Source organism: Pteropus vampyrus, unplaced genomic scaffold (assembly GCF_000151845.1).
Source record: "Pteropus vampyrus isolate Shadow unplaced genomic scaffold, Pvam_2.0 Scaffold67, whole genome shotgun sequence".
In the NCBI taxonomy this organism is placed as follows: Eukaryota; Metazoa; Chordata; class Mammalia; order Chiroptera; family Pteropodidae; genus Pteropus; species Pteropus vampyrus.
Window position 1 is genome coordinate 8,012,528 of NW_011888848.1, and position 16,095 is coordinate 8,028,622.

Below are 16,095 nucleotides of genomic sequence, written 5' to 3' on the forward strand. Positions count from 1 at the left end.
CCAGTTATCAAGACTTCACATCCCTGTGACTATTTAATAACTATCAAATTATACTTCTCAATTTCTTCACGTTTGACAGAGATGGAAAAGCAATAGTTGAGAGAAGATTGACTGGCTTAGGGACCTTGGGACCCAAAGAACAATATGATCACATTTCAGTCAGAAATACTAAGAACCAGAAAAACCTCAACATGATTTTAAAGTCAGTCAATAGATACCTACATGGAGATGACAGAGAAGTTAGGATTGCCTAACAAAGATTTTAAAGCATTCATCATAAAAATATTTCAATAAGCAATTGCTTCTCTCGCAGCAATTGATTGAACAACTAGACAGAAAATAAGAATACAGAAGAATTAAACACCATCCCATATCCAACAAGATATAATCATCATTTTCAGAACAATCCACCTAATAACCACAGACTATACATTCTTTTAATTCACTCTGCAAATCTGTTTTTCAAGTGCTTACAGAATAATATTCCAAGATAAAGCATATCCTGGGTCGTAAAATAAACCCCCAATAAGTTAAAAGGCTGGAATCATACAGTGTATGTTTTCTCACAATGAAATTAAAGTAGAAATCAGTAACAGATAATTGCAAAATATCCAATCACTTAGAAACTGGACAACACACTTCTAAATAATCTATGGGTCAAGGAAATCTCAAGAGAATTTTTAAAACAGATTAAATTGAATAAAAGTTTACTATCACAATTTGAGGGGACCAGCTAAAGCAATGCCGAGAAGAAATTTTTATAACCCCTAATGCATATATTAGAATAAACAACCTCAAATAAGTCTTCCACCTCATGAACCTACCAAAAAAAAAAAAAGAACAAAATAAATCAAAAGCAAGAAGAAAGAAAGGTGAGAGTAGAAATCAATAAAATTGAAAACAGAAAAACAATAGTGAAGATCAATGAAACAAAAGAATTCTTTGAAAAGATTGGTAAAATTGACGGACTGACAAAGGAAAAGAAATGACCATTATCAGAAGTGCTATCATAGAAGTGATGTAAAATTCAAATAATTTAAAATATGGTGGGAATGCATCCTTTGCTACTAGTTAGTTACATTAATGGTAAAAATTGAGGTCAACTCAAAAAATGCATTGAGTATAAAAAATCATAGTTTCAAGAGAAAAGGAATAAAAAGAATTGAAAATTAAAAAAAAAAGGAAAAAGAAAAGAAGAAGTACTATCAGAAACAAAGATACTGACCCTGCAGACCTCAAAAGGATAATGAGAATACTATGAACAGATCCACACATATAAATTTACAACTTAGATGAAATGGACCAATTCTTTGAAAAATAAAAATGATAAGAACTCACTCAATCTGAAGTAGATAATGAAGCAGCCATATAACTACTAAGTAAATTAAACTTGTAACTAAGAAACTCCCTAAAAGAAATCTCTGGGTTCAGATGCCATTACTGGAGAATTCTACCAAACTTTTAAGAATTAAAATAAATTGTACACATTCTCTTCCTGAAAATAGAAGAGAAGGAAACATCCTAATTTATTTTACATAGTAAGTGTTACCCTATATTAAAACCAGACACTACATAAAAAAATACAGACCAGTGTTCATGGAATAAACCCAATTATCCTTAAAAAATATTAGAATTCAGCAATATGTAAAAAGGATTATACGCCCTTACCACCTGGAGTTTATTCCAGGCATGCCAAGCTAGTTCACTATTCGAATATCAGTCAGTGTGATCCACTGCATTAATAGGCTGAAGAACAATCTCATGATTATATCAATCAGTGCAGTAAAAGCATTTGAAAAATTTACCCCACTCATTCATGATAAAAACTGACCAAAAAATAGGAATTGAGGGAACTGCCTCAAAATGTTAAAAGAGCAACTACAAAAACTTACAGATAACATTATAGTTAGTGATGAAAGACTGAATGCTTTCCCGAGATGGGAAACGAAGCAAGTGTCCCCTTTCACCACTCTTATTCAACATAGCATTGGAAATTCTAGTCAATGCATTAGGGTGAGAGAAGGAAAAAAGGCTCACCAATTGGAAAGGAAAAGATCAAACTGTCCCTCTTTGCAAATGGCATGATTATATATAAAATCGCAAGGAATATAACTCCCCCCACCCAAAAAAAAAAAACAATTCCAGAACTAATAAGTGAATTCTGCAGTTTTGGGATACAAGATAAATATACAAAAGTCAATTTCTGTATTTAGAAGTAGTATATTTCTATATGCTAGCAGTGAACATGTAGACACTGAAATTAAAAATATATTATCATTTATAATCATACATAAAATATTTGGATGTAAATTTAACAAAACTTATACAGAATATGTATTCTTTATACAAGAATAAGTATACAGTACTAATGAAAGAAATCAAAGAAGATCTAAATAAATGGAGTGATATAATAATTAGAATGGTAGATCATGGTCATAGATTGGAAGACTCAACATAGTAAAGATGCCAAGTCTCTCTAAATTAATTATATATGTCTCAAAACTTTTTTTGTAAATAAAAGCAAGTTTATTCTAAAACCCACATAGAAAGACAACCTGAGTAAATAAAAATGATTTATTGAAAGAATGGAGTAGTAGCAATCAGTGTACCTGATTTTAGGACTGACTTTGCAGTTGCAGGTATTCACACTGTGGTATTATTAGAGGGATAGACACATAGATCACAGGATAGGGAACCCAGATATAAACACATAAAAATATATCCAACTGTTTTGTTTTTTTTTTTAATTTCAGTTGACATTCAGTATTATTTTATATTAGTTTCAGGTGTACAGCACAGTGGTTAGACATTTATATAATTTACAGATAAGTCTGGTATCCACCTGGTGCACCATACATAGTTAATACAATATTATTAATGACTATATTCCCTATTCAGTTACCAGTTATCAAGACTTCACATCCCTGTGACTATTTAATAACTATCAAATTATACTTCTCAATTTCTTCACGTTTGACAGAGATGGAAAAGCAATATAAAGGAGGAAAGCTAGCCTTTTCAGCAGATGGTTTTGGAGCAATTGGATGTTTATAGGCACAAAAAAAAAAATCTTGACCTAAATCTTACACTTTATACAAGAATAAACTCAAAATGAATCATGAGTGTAAATGTAGAACAACACTTTTGAACTGTTAGCAAAAAATCATGGGAGCAAATCTTTAGGATCTTGGGCTAGGCAATGATTTCTTAGACTTAACACAAAAAGCACAGTCTAGAAAAGGAAAAATTGATAAGCTGGACTTAATCTAAACTTGTTCAAAGATTGCTCTGCAAAGACCCTATGAAGAGGATGAAAAAACAGGCAACAGGCTGGGAGAAAACATTTGCCAAGCAAATATCTGACAAGAGACTAGTATCTAGAATATATAAAGAATGCCCCAAAATCAAAATTTAAAAAAAAAGACAATCCAGTTAGAAAATTAGTAAGACTTTTCACTAAAGATGATATACTAATGGCAAATAAGCATATGAAAATATTCTTAACATCCATTCATTAACTATTAGAGATAATGCAAAATAAAACCAAAATGAGGTTATCACTACACACCTATCAGAATGGCTAATATAAAAAACAGCAGCAATACCAACTACTGGTTTGGATGCAGAAAAACTGAATCACTCAACATTGGTAATGGGATATAAAATGACGCAGTCACTCTGGAAAACAGTTTGGCGGTTTCTCAAAAAATTATTCAGTTACCATACAACCTAGCACTTGCATTCCTGGGCATTTATTGCATAGAAATGAAAATTTATGTTTATATATAAATGTATACGTGAGTGTATATAGCAGTTTTATCCATGATAGCCCCAAAGTAGAAAAACAACCCTAATAACATTTAGTGGGAGAATAGTGAAACAAACAGTGGTATGTCCATACTGTGGAATATTACTCAGCAATAAAAAGGAATGTACATAACAGTCTGGATCAGTCTTCAAAGAATTATGCTGATTGAAAAAAGCCAATCCTCAAAGATTCTATTCCATTTATATACTGTATTATTTCATTTATATAACACTTTTGAAATGCCCAAATTATAGAAATAGGGAATAAATAGTGGTTGTCAGGGTTTATAGAGGGAATGAAGAGAAAGGAAGTCAGTCTGGTTATAAAAGGGCCACATGAAGATGGTGATAGAAATGTTCTATATCCTGATTGTATCAATGTCAGCATCCTATCTGTGATACTGTACTGTAATTTTGTAAGGTATTACACTGGGGGAAATCAGATAACAGGTACAGGGGATCTCTTTATTATTTCTTACAATTTCATTGTGAATCTAAAATTCCCTCAAAATGAAAAGTTTAAAGAAAAATGAATAAAGTGGAAGGTATCTTTTGGTGAAACAAGTGAGATTGAGGTGAAAAATGTATTTTGTAAGTCTTTTGAACATCAAAATGGATTTTAGATTTAATTTTTTAGAAAATAAGGAACTGAAAAATAAATCTTGATTGTGTGTATAGAAAATTACTCTAGCCACAGTGGATAGAATAAATTATCTTAATAGTCAACTGTGGATTATGACAGTATTTCACAAATACAAAATATCTTAATGTTTGGAAACTATTTTTTTAAAAGCAAAGACTTGCAAATAGAATTAGGTTACCAATATATCAATAGTTTAAAAAGTAATATCATTATGAAATTACCTGAAATGATAGTCCATTTAGTGTATAGAGGTCAAATCCTTAAATTGATATTATTACTGGAAGTACAACTTTGGCAGATATTGATAGATATGCTTCTTTTTTAGGTATAGGTTAATACCTTGGTGTAGTTTCTAAGTACATTGCTTGGATCTCTGATTATGCTCTCCCATTGGAGCAACATTATAAACGATGGCTGTATTTCTGGGTCATAGATCTATTTGAGAATCTGTAGAAAGTTTGGACCATCTCAGATAAATGGACCATCCACATAACTTTTCATACAATAGGGTTCACAAACCATCTGAGACTTATCTCTGAATCCCAAGTTTAAGAAGTCCTATCAGAAGAAAAATTCCAGAATATCTATATATAATTAATTTTAGTGATATGTAATCAGCCAAAAACAACTACCTAATGAGCATCTATTTGCTTACGCAGTACCTATGGCAGCCACCACATGGGATCCAAAGAGTATTTTTTAAATATCCCATATTGCAAGAAGCTTATGATCTAGTTTAAGATACAAGCTGTATTTATGAAATGATTTTTAGAAATGTCACCATGAGACTAGGGTAGTTCCTGCTTTTAGATGAAATCATTACAGCTTTTGTAAATTACCTCAAGAAGACATTTTGATAACCAATGTACTATTGCCTTTTATGTATATATATAATTTTTTCCAGTTACAGTTGACATACAATATTATATTAGTTTCAGATGTACAACATAAAAATTACACATTTATGTATAACTTACAGGTAAAATGATCATCTGATACCATTACCTCTTTTGGACATGGAAGTATGAGATGGGAAATAGAATTCTTTATGAATAAATATCATGAAAGTAGCAAAATGAGATGGGAAAACTGGACACTATCTAGATTCATTCAAAAACAAATTCAGACTTTATGCTGAACCATGGGGATAATGCAATGAAAACAGAAACAGTCCTTAAACCTTTATAGAGCTTACTTTTAAGAAGAATAAATTTTTCAGGAATAGAATGTAGAATAGCTAACTCTGGCCTGGAGTGTACAAAAAATGGTTTATGGTGTAGGCTGCATAGAGTATACTTACTGTATTAAAAAAAAAAAAAAATTTGACCTTGAACAAGTTTTCTAATGTTTTGAGCTTGAGGGGGCTCATCTGTACAGTGGAAATAGTAATGGATAATATAAGATGCTGTATTCAGAGCCTGGCAATTGGTAGCTACTGCTATTATTATTGGTTTGAATGATACTAATGAACGATTAGATTTAGCTAGTCGAAAATGAAGAAAAATGATATTAGTGGATGGAGTTCAAAAGTAAGAAACTTAAGATGGACATTCCTTTATGTTTAAGGCAGTAGGGAGACTTATTTGTCTAGTATAAAAAATTATGTTGGGAGGTAATAATATGTGTAATTGCAAGCAAGTATAATACCTTTAAAGGAAATTATTACTGTTTTACTGTAACATGACAGCAGTTTTTATAGGGAGCAGTCTTTTATAATATAAAAACTTGCCAATTTTTACTCATTACTTTTTCAGAGATTGGAAACGCTTATGCTGTTTTAAGCAATCCAGAAAAACGAAAACAGTATGACCTCACAGGCAATGAAGAACAAGCATGTAATCACCAAAACAATGGTAGATTTAATTTCCATAGAGGTTGTGAAGCTGATATAACTCCAGAAGACTTGTTTAATATATTCTTTGGTGGTGGATTTCCTTCAGGTATTTTAATGGGAATTATAAATATTTTATGAAGCTAGAGATCCTTACCTCCAGCTGGCTATTTAGAGATTTACCTACCTTCTTCCCTACATTTATTATAGTTTTATAATCCTGTAATGGCTCTTCATGAAGGTAGAAGAAACATATTAGAGTTATTGCTTTTACTAAGTCTGCCTTTTTCCAAGAACACATTTTAATTTAAAAAATAAAAAGAAATGAAGAGTACAGATATTCTACATTTTGTATAAAGCTGAAGGAAAGATGTATAAGTGGGAAATCCAGCGGCAGCATCTTAGCTAAGTGCTGTTACAGCTGTGGACCACTGTATGGCATTGATTCTCTGCAGATCTTTATGGGTGTTTTACTAATAACATTCTACACTGCCAGTTTGGACGTATGTTGTGGTACTTTCCACCAAAATATTAAAATGTCTGGCTTATAAGTTGTATAAAAAGTGAGTTTTAAAAATTACATTGAGATAGAAATAATTACTTGAACTAGGCTATTGAAGTAAAATATTGTAGAGACACCACTAAGCGAATGGATTTTATAGTACCAGCATAAGTAATATTGAATTCTACTTACATTTACTGTTGTTAGGGTGGAAACTAATTTTAAGAGCAGCTCTTCTAAGGTGTTTAAAATTATAGCTCGTCTCATTTACAACATTTCTTTAAGTGCTAAGTTAAACATTAGGAGAATGTTTATGAACGTAGCAGTATAATTTGGCCTTGGTGGCTCTGTCTAAGGATTATTGAGAAAGATTATGGTATCGATAGAGCATTTTGTAAAGAATCCTTGAAGGAAAGAGAATGTGTAAATACAAATTAACGATTAAAACTATAACCTGTATTTTGACATATTAGGATACATAATTACCTCTCACAGAAAAATTATTGAGACTAATAATTCTGACTAGAACTATCAGAAATCTTTCAGGTTACTTTTCCGTAGTTGATTCACAGTTCTTTGCTTTTATAACACAGCTTACTTTGTGGTAGCCATTTCTCATTGGTCACCTTATTTGAAAACAACTTCAATGTCTACCACCAAGAGAATATTTGAATAAGTCGTGGTCCACATATACTATAGTATATCAATATGGCTGTTTTTTTAAAAAATGAATTAGATCACTGCCCTTTGATTTTTAGAAATATTTGTGATATATTGATAAATGCAGAAAGCAGAGTTTCAGAGTAATGATCCAAGGTTTGTAAAAGCAACCAACCACAACAAAAGTCCTCTGTGTGTGCAGTATTAGGGAGGAACTTGTATTCAAGTTTTCATAAAGAAAGAACTTCTACTTTACTTTAAAGGGTGCAATGTCTGGAAAGAATCATTCCTGTTTCCATCCACCCTTTCCTTATAAGACGAGACAGCAAGAAGCATTCACTACTCAAAGATGCATTATTTTAAGTAATTTTTTAAAATTAAAGAAAATCATTTATCTCCCTAATTTAACCTTGCTTTTAATTTCTAGGTAGTGTGCATTCATTTTCAAATGGACGAGCTGGTTATAGCCATCAACATCAACATCGACACAGTGGACACGAAAGAGAAGAAGAAAGAGGAGATGTATGTTTATGATGTGATTAGAAATTGTAAAATGGCAAATTTCAGCTTAGGAAAAGCAATTAGAATTGTCTGAAAATGAGGCCAGTTCTTTTAAAAGAAAATAATTTCTCTAACCAGAAGTGTTCAACAGACTAGAATATCCCTTAGATATTGGGGGAACAGGAGTAGAAGTCAAGGTGGAGGTTGGTTGGGCAATATAACACCTTCAGATTTGGTATCCTCTGATTATAATGAAGATAACCTGCAGTGTGCATGTGTTTTGCAGATAATTTCTTATTGTTGATCCTTAAGAATTTAGAATTTATACTGAAAAACTTAAATAGGATGATGTAACTTTCCTCGTTCTAATGTAGTTATATCTAATTATACACAGCAATTAAATTACATAAGGTAGAAAAGTAAGTGGAAGGAGCACTAGACTGGAAATCAGAAGGCTTGGGCTCCCACTCTGCCACTCATCAGCTTCTATGTTTCACCTTCAATCCAAAGTAAAAATAGTTTTACAACCCAATGCATATAGAATCTCTGTGAGAGAAAGAACTTCGCATCTGTAAAATAAGATCAGGTTGTGTCACTGTTTCCAAATCAGGATCACTAGATGAAGCACCTGGGAAGCTGTCTTTTTAAGAATCAACCCAGGAAGTTGGTATGTTCAGGCAAATTTGAAAGCACTGAACCAGATGATCTCAGCTGTTCTTTTTGCCCCTAAGAATGTATGACAGCTGTTGGATTATTTACAACTACAGTTATATTACAGTTTGTTATTCTTTGATGATTTTTTTTATAGGGAGGTTTTTCTGTGTTCATCCAGCTGATGCCCATCATTGTATTGATCCTCGTGTCATTGCTAAGCCAGCTGATGGTCTCTAATCCTCCTTATTCCTTATATCCCAGATCGTAAGTAGCTAAGTGAACTGTTGCAAAAAAGAATTGTTGTTTCTTATCTGGCTTTCTTTAAAGGGCCTTATTCTTTTTTAAACTTTTAAGTGCCAAATCTTTTATAACTACAAGTATTCCAAATTTTAGAATGTCTAATTTTTAAAATAGTTATTCAACTGATAAATTTATGTTGTTTATATCACTTCCATTGTGGATAAAGACAGAAGTGCTGTATTTGAACTCGATAGCAATGTAATGTGATAGGTAATGTGTTGACATTAAAGTCAAAAAACAAAAGACAAAAATAGAACTTTCATTGAACTGATAAAGATTTCTGTTATTAAGGAGAAAGTTATTAAGAGTGACTTCACGTTTCTGTTTATAAAATATTGATTAAATAAAAACAAATATTTCTTTCTGTTATATGAGGTGTTTTCCCCCAATATACTATATATATAAGAGGTCAGGACACAAAAGAAAGTTAATACAGCATCCATTCAAGGAAACTTTAGTGTAATACAATAAACATATAGGAAACTTCGTAAAATCATACTGCCAGTGATTTTACAGTATTAAAGACATGCTGGTCTAAAAATAAGAAATAACTCTTTATTTCTTCCAAATAAGGTTTTTATTAATTAAAAATTAGAGAACTTATAAGAACATATTAGTATGGTATATTAAAATATGACTACTTTTTTATGGATGATAGTGGTTCGCAATTTGAGATAATGTAAAGAAATGATAACCAATAATAACCTATAAATTTTTAATTGTTAGCTTGGTTTATAGTAGATCAGAATGTACAATTTTAATTTTAAAAATAATGATCAAGCATTTCTTTTACAGTGGATCAGGGCAGACTATTAAAATGCAGACAGAAAACTTGGGTGTCGTTTATTATGTCAACAAGGACTTTAAAAATGAATATAAAGGAATATTATTACAAAAGGTAGAAAAGAGTGTGGAAGAAGATTATGTGACTAACATTCGAAATAACTGCTGGAAAGAAAGACAACAGAGTAAGTTTATCTAATGTTTAACATTTAAAAACTTATTCAAAGTCTTGGGAAGTGATTACTGTATATTTCCTCACTCAAGGATTGTTCTAGAACACTTAGCACAAATCAGAGCTCAGAACTTAAATGAGAGGTAAGTTTTAAGGTACATGTGGCCTATAATGGTATTTGGCACATAGCAAGGACTTAAATGGCTTTTGTGTTGTTATCAATAAATATTTGATTGAATAAATGAATAATACCATCATTGAGACAATTGGTGATATTTGAATGTGCACTACATATTAGATATTATTGTTAATTTTCTGAATTTGAAAATTATATAGAAATGCACTTGTTTTTAAGAAAAACTTGCTGAAGTAATTAGGAATGAAAGGTTTTAATGTCTGTAACTTATTCTCAAATGGTTCTACAAAATAATAACCACAACAATAACATCAGCCTTTATTATAGAGAGAGCTAAAACAAATTTGACAAAATGTGAAAAAATTGATCAAAGTAAAATTTTTAGGGTATTCATTGAAATATTCTTAACTTTTGTGTAGATTTGAAATTTTCAAAATAAAATTCAAATTTAGCACATCTATAGGTTGGGTTAGTGGTTTTGAATAAAGATAGAAATGGGAAGGTCTCAGTATAACATTAGTTAATTCATTGAGTGTTTCACTTGTTGATTGGAATGAGATTATCTTGTTTTATAAATATTTTTTAAAAATTATTGGCCAGTGTATATATAGTCTTTTGCTAGGGTTTTTTTTATTTTGGAGTCGCTTTTAATACTCTAATGTCTAGATTGGTAAAACAGTAATTTGAAATGATGGAAAGGATATTAGACTGGGAGTTAGAGACTCTGCCATTCACTAGGCCTGTGAACTTTGGTTTTTCTACCTCATTTGGGAAGAATCAGCCACAAAGGGGTTTTCCAAGTGCCTCATTCGTAAATAAAAGGGGTGGAGTGATTTTGATTTAGTTGTTAAATTCAAGCCTGATTGACTGAATAAAGATCATTCCTGAAGATCTTTTTACAATTAAAATATACTCATACTTTTGAGTATGTTTTGTTTGTGATCCTGACTGATATCCCTACTTTGGTCAGTGTTTTCCAGAAAGTAACCAGTTTTTTTCCCTTTTTTGTTACATCTTCTCTAAGTGCTGCCACCCTTTAGAAGTATTAACAAACAGTGAAATAGCTTAGATTAACAGCAAAATAATAAAGAAAACTTCCCTGAAGAATGTTTGATTTCTAGTTCATTTATTTTTCTTTGGTAATGCTCTCCACATACTGAAGGAAGCCTCAGAAGTACTTACTACTTTGTGAAGGAAGCTTTTTTTCTTTTTGTTCCTTCAGTAAGATCATTATATATCATTTTAACTCAAGCAAACTCAGAACAAGGTTTCAAAATTTTCTACTTCCAAGTTTTGGCATAATTAAGTAATCTGAAACCTTAATGAAAGGTCACAGCAAAAACAACCAGAAGCATTATTGAAGAACATATATCTTTAGGCTAAGGAGTCAAGGTGATGCTTTAAAGTAGTAGTTCTTAAACCAGAACCAGAGTAAAAGGAAAGGGTTGATAGGATTCTATTCGTTTCTCTTCCAGAGCAGCACCTTCTTCTTTTGTATGCTAGGCTTCTGTATGGCTTTTAGGAGTAGCACTTGGATTTCTTTTTCTTTTTTTTTTTTTTAAGTCAATTAATAGAAATATATTGAAGGGCTTCTGTGAAACATCATTTGAGTTTAAACAACTAGGTAATCTAAATTATTTACTTAGTAAAATATTTTTGTTTGTTAACAGAAACAGATATGCAATATGCAGCAAAAGTATACCGTGATGATCGACTCCGAAGGAAGGCGGATGCCTTGAGCATGGACAACTGTAAAGAACTGGAGCGGCTGACCAGTATTTATAAAGGAGGATGAACTGGAATTTTATTTATATCTTTTAGCATACTCTTTATTTTTCCTGTGAGTTTAATTTTATCATGACAGCTAAAGAAAAAAATATTGATGTTAAAAACTAAACTGAATTGTTGGTCCCTGAAATCTTGGACTGTTTATGACCTACTGACTCCTTTAAATAATAAGAAACTGAAAACTAAAAATAATCTTATAGTTATGCTTCTGCAATTATTTTCACTTTAAAAGCTTATATGATTACTAAAAATGTCTCGAGAAAGAATTATCACATCTGTAGCAGTTTCCAGTTTTAGTGATTCTCCATTTTTTCCCTTGTCATGTAAATACTCATGGAATGATCTTTTTGTGTATGTTCAGTTATTGCCTTTTAATTCTTTTAGTGTTTAGCTCCATGAGACACTTCAGTTTAAGTCTATGGAATAAATGTTCTATGACAAAATTATATTTTCCTTGTCAGATGTCAAATGTGTGGAGTTTAAAACAATGAAACTTTCAAAAAGAAAAATACAAAAGCTGTTTAACTTTGTTTAAAGTCTTGTAGCATTATCAGCTTAGAGGGAATTGATATTTTTAATATTGCCATTATATTCCAAAATATATATCAAGATAAATGAACTGGTGTAGAATATCAGTTTGCTATTTATTTAGTTTTATGAATTGCTAAGCCATGTGTAGAAATGAAATACTATACTGATAAGTTTTAAAGAAAATGTGAGGAAATGGCTATATAGATATTAAAGTCTTCAACAGTAAATTATAGTAAATTTGCAATCCCAATAATTAAAGGGCCCCCAAATGTTCATACATATCTATCTTTGAAGACTGATAAGATTTATGGAAAAAAGGATCTACCTGTTTTTTTCCCCATGGAAATTTGCTGTTTCTTCTTAGTGATCATTTAAGCAGGATGCAAAAGTAAATGAGTTCTTATTACTTATTACAAATAAGTGATAAGAAAAATTACCACTTTGCTATGTGCCTTTTAACCTGATTGCCAATTCTTAAACATATAAATAGATTACAGTACACTTATTTGATCAGAGCACGATCTGTTTGGCCATATGCAACAGTGAGCCAGAAATATAGCAGCAGATAGAATAGTAATTTATAGCAAGATATCCTTACAAAATTCTGAGCTCAAATCTATTCACCATTGAATAATTCAATTAATCCTATAGGAATAAGCTCTTTATAGTTAAATTCATAATATAAATTTGAAAAATCAGCCGGAAATTGAAGTTTTTGGTGCCTGTATATTGGGTATGAAATTATTTAATTTCTAATTTCCTATGTTTCACAATTCTAATATTTTAATGATTTTGCTTTATACTCAGTTAATGGAACATGAACACATTTTTGGTAGTTTTTTTGTGTGTTTGAGAGAATGCTATTGAGAGTGTCAATATTTTGTTTAAAGATATTTTTCTAAATGTAGTTAATTTACAGCATCTGTTGAAACTTTTAAAATGACTAATCTTTTTTAAATGTTCTCTTATATCCCCTTTCCAGGTGAGTCAATAGAAATACTTGAGTGAATCAGTAGGTTAAACTAAACAACATATTCTAGGAAAAGCAGACAGCTAAGCTTAACCAACTTTCTTTTAGAAATGCTACCTTTAAAAAATAGCAGTGCTTAAAAGAAAATACAATTTTAAATATTTTCTTGAGCCTGTAGAATAAATTGTTTAAAAAAGGTAATAGCATTCTAATTAACTTTGGAAGTTCATATGCATCAGAAAACTTAAAAAATTGAAATGAAAAATTTCATCCATTTATTTTTCCATTTTAATGGGAAGTTTACACAATTGTGATTGATGCTTCTGTGAATTGAACTCTTGTTGACTGATTCTTTTTCCCTTAATCCTGGCTTTAAGGAGATAGATAAAGTTATCAAATTAAGTGAAGTTATTTATTATGAAGTCATACATGGCTTTTGGACAGTGTTATATCATTCCACTTCATGAAATATTTGGGGAAATGTGTTTGATAAAATAAAATTTTCAAACACATGTGGGAAACGACTGAGTGCCTGACAACTTAAGCTGCATATAGAGTATGCAAATAAGATTAAGTTCTTAATGTCACCTATATCATGGTGTAAAGGCCCAACCAAGTGTGTTAGAATTTTGGATTATTACCTACAAAGTAAGGAGACTTTAGCTATATTGAAATGTAAGATTTTCATGTTTGCCCCTCTTAATAATACCAACATTTTCTTATTTTTAGCTACATGAGCTTTACAATTTTATTAGAAAACTTGTACTGTTCATTTTAATGATTGCCCTCTAAGTATTGCTTTGCCAGCTTCTCTTACTGGCATTTTAGAAGTTTGGCAGCGATTATATTTATTAATGCTTTACATTTTTATCCCTTTTTACATATATACACAAACATCATTGTCTTTGTAAGGATTTGGGGGGAAAATAAATAATACCTTTTCTTCTGCTTTTTTGATTCCTTGGTTTCCAGATAGACTGGTGCTAGTAAGTTTCAGAAGTAATTTTGATCAAATCGGGGAATTTGTAAGTTTCAGATTTTATTTTTATCAAATCTGAGAATTCTCAACAATGGGAAATTTCAAATTATAGTTCATCTAATAAGTGAAAACACTATATTTTGGAAACATTGCATTTCAATGTTTAAATTAGTATTTCTTTTATAATTATTACATGCTTATTTATGATTTACAGAGATTTGATACAGAAAAGAAAGTCCTTAAGGCATATATATATATGCCAGTGCACTAAGCCAGTCTGCTTCTGTGTCAAATCAGGCATTCACAGAAACAGTAATGTGGAATTCCAGTCCTTTATTTAATTGCACTTTTATGCTTAAATTTTCTTCCTGTTAAATCTTCAGTTACACTAGTATGTAAAATAGTTACCAAGAGAAATGATTGACATGTTCAGTTCCCTTTGTGGATTTGCAATATTTAAAATGTAGCTGTTATTTAACTAATATGGCATATTAGTATTACCTAATAGTGTATTCCTTCATATTCATAAAAAAATAAATCTCCACCTGAAGATATTCAGGCAGTGAAATATTTCTTGATGTTGGCCTGAGGACCAAATGAGCCATCTTTCCAGTCGAGTAAGTATTACATCAAAGGACCAAATGGTTCAAATGGAGAATTTGTGCGTTTATTTAGCTTCCCCATATGAAGCTTGAGTTTAGTACTACCCATATTACTACTGTCTTTATACTGAGCTAAGCAAACTAAAAGGGCATTCATAATTTTTCTCAACTCAACAGAAAAATTTCCAAAAATGAATAATAAATCAGAATTTTAATCTTTATTGGCCACATTGGACCACTGCCTAGTTAAAATCCATAAAATTCTCTATACACTGGTAAAGAAAATAGTCATCTGATAATAACTTCCAATATTTTTTATTCTAATTTTTAATTACACAGAAAAAGTGGGTAAAATAAGGATCTTCAAGGAATTCTTGTACATCCCTTTAATAATCTGGCGGGCAACACAGTCCTAGAATTCAGGCTTCCTTTTTGCTTTCATTACTATTAAATAGATTCTTTCATTTAAGTAGAAACATTTTATTTTCCCTCAAAACGCAATTCAAAATATACTCCTTATATTAAGGACTATGTAGCCACTTTTTTTGTAAATTCCCTGTGTGTATCTTTTTTCCTGTTGGTACGTGATTACTTATTTAATTTTATTATCTGCTGGTTTGGGGGGGCCAATAGACTTGTGAATATTCTGTGGATGTGTCCATGTATAGCTGTATATATATAACTCTATATATTTTTTCCAGCTATTACCTCAAATGTGTGATTGTTTAATGTATACGACACGTTTGCACAGAGCAGGGCTTCCATTATCAGTGGATATTCTTATTGCTGACTTTGAAAATCACACCACAGAATTTCATTGACGTGAATTCTTTCTGTGATATTTTTCATATTTTAAAACATTCCTATTATAAGGCCCATACTTCAAATATAATTGTACCTCTCTATATTTAGCAATCTGGAAATATGTATGGGTAAGAAGTGTTTATTGAAATGTCTTAGTTTAGTGTGTTACCATTGAAAATTGGGATTACTGGTTGCCAGGCTGTCTAGAAACTGCATAGCTGATGATAGACAACTGGCATGAATGTGACAAGGTTCATTCACTTAAGCACCGGCATCGGTACAGTCCACTCTGAAATCCTGTTTTGCTATTTAAGAACACCACTAAAATAACATGGATTTTTCAGTGACATTGGGTATTTTAAGCATCAATTTCAAAATGAATTCTTTTGGAGTTGGATGACTATGCCATATATAAGAAGAAAGGAACTCACA

General features: G+C 31.1%; 1 protein-coding gene across 1 annotated transcript in view; it reads left to right on the forward strand.

The window, feature by feature from the left end:
• Window positions 1-12,225, forward strand: part of DNAJB14 (DnaJ heat shock protein family (Hsp40) member B14) — a 23,651-nt gene extending 11,426 nt beyond the window's left edge. The window contains exons 3-7 of the mRNA XM_023531401.1: window positions 6,205-6,390; window positions 7,871-7,965; window positions 8,753-8,862; window positions 9,694-9,866; window positions 11,660-12,225. Coding sequence (XP_023387169.1) covers window positions 6,205-6,390; window positions 7,871-7,965; window positions 8,753-8,862; window positions 9,694-9,866; window positions 11,660-11,784 — 689 coding nt within the window. The 3' untranslated portion in view covers window positions 11,785-12,225. The remainder of the gene's footprint in view (window positions 1-6,204; window positions 6,391-7,870; window positions 7,966-8,752; window positions 8,863-9,693; window positions 9,867-11,659) is intronic.
• Window positions 12,226-16,095: the final 3,870 nt, after the last annotated feature.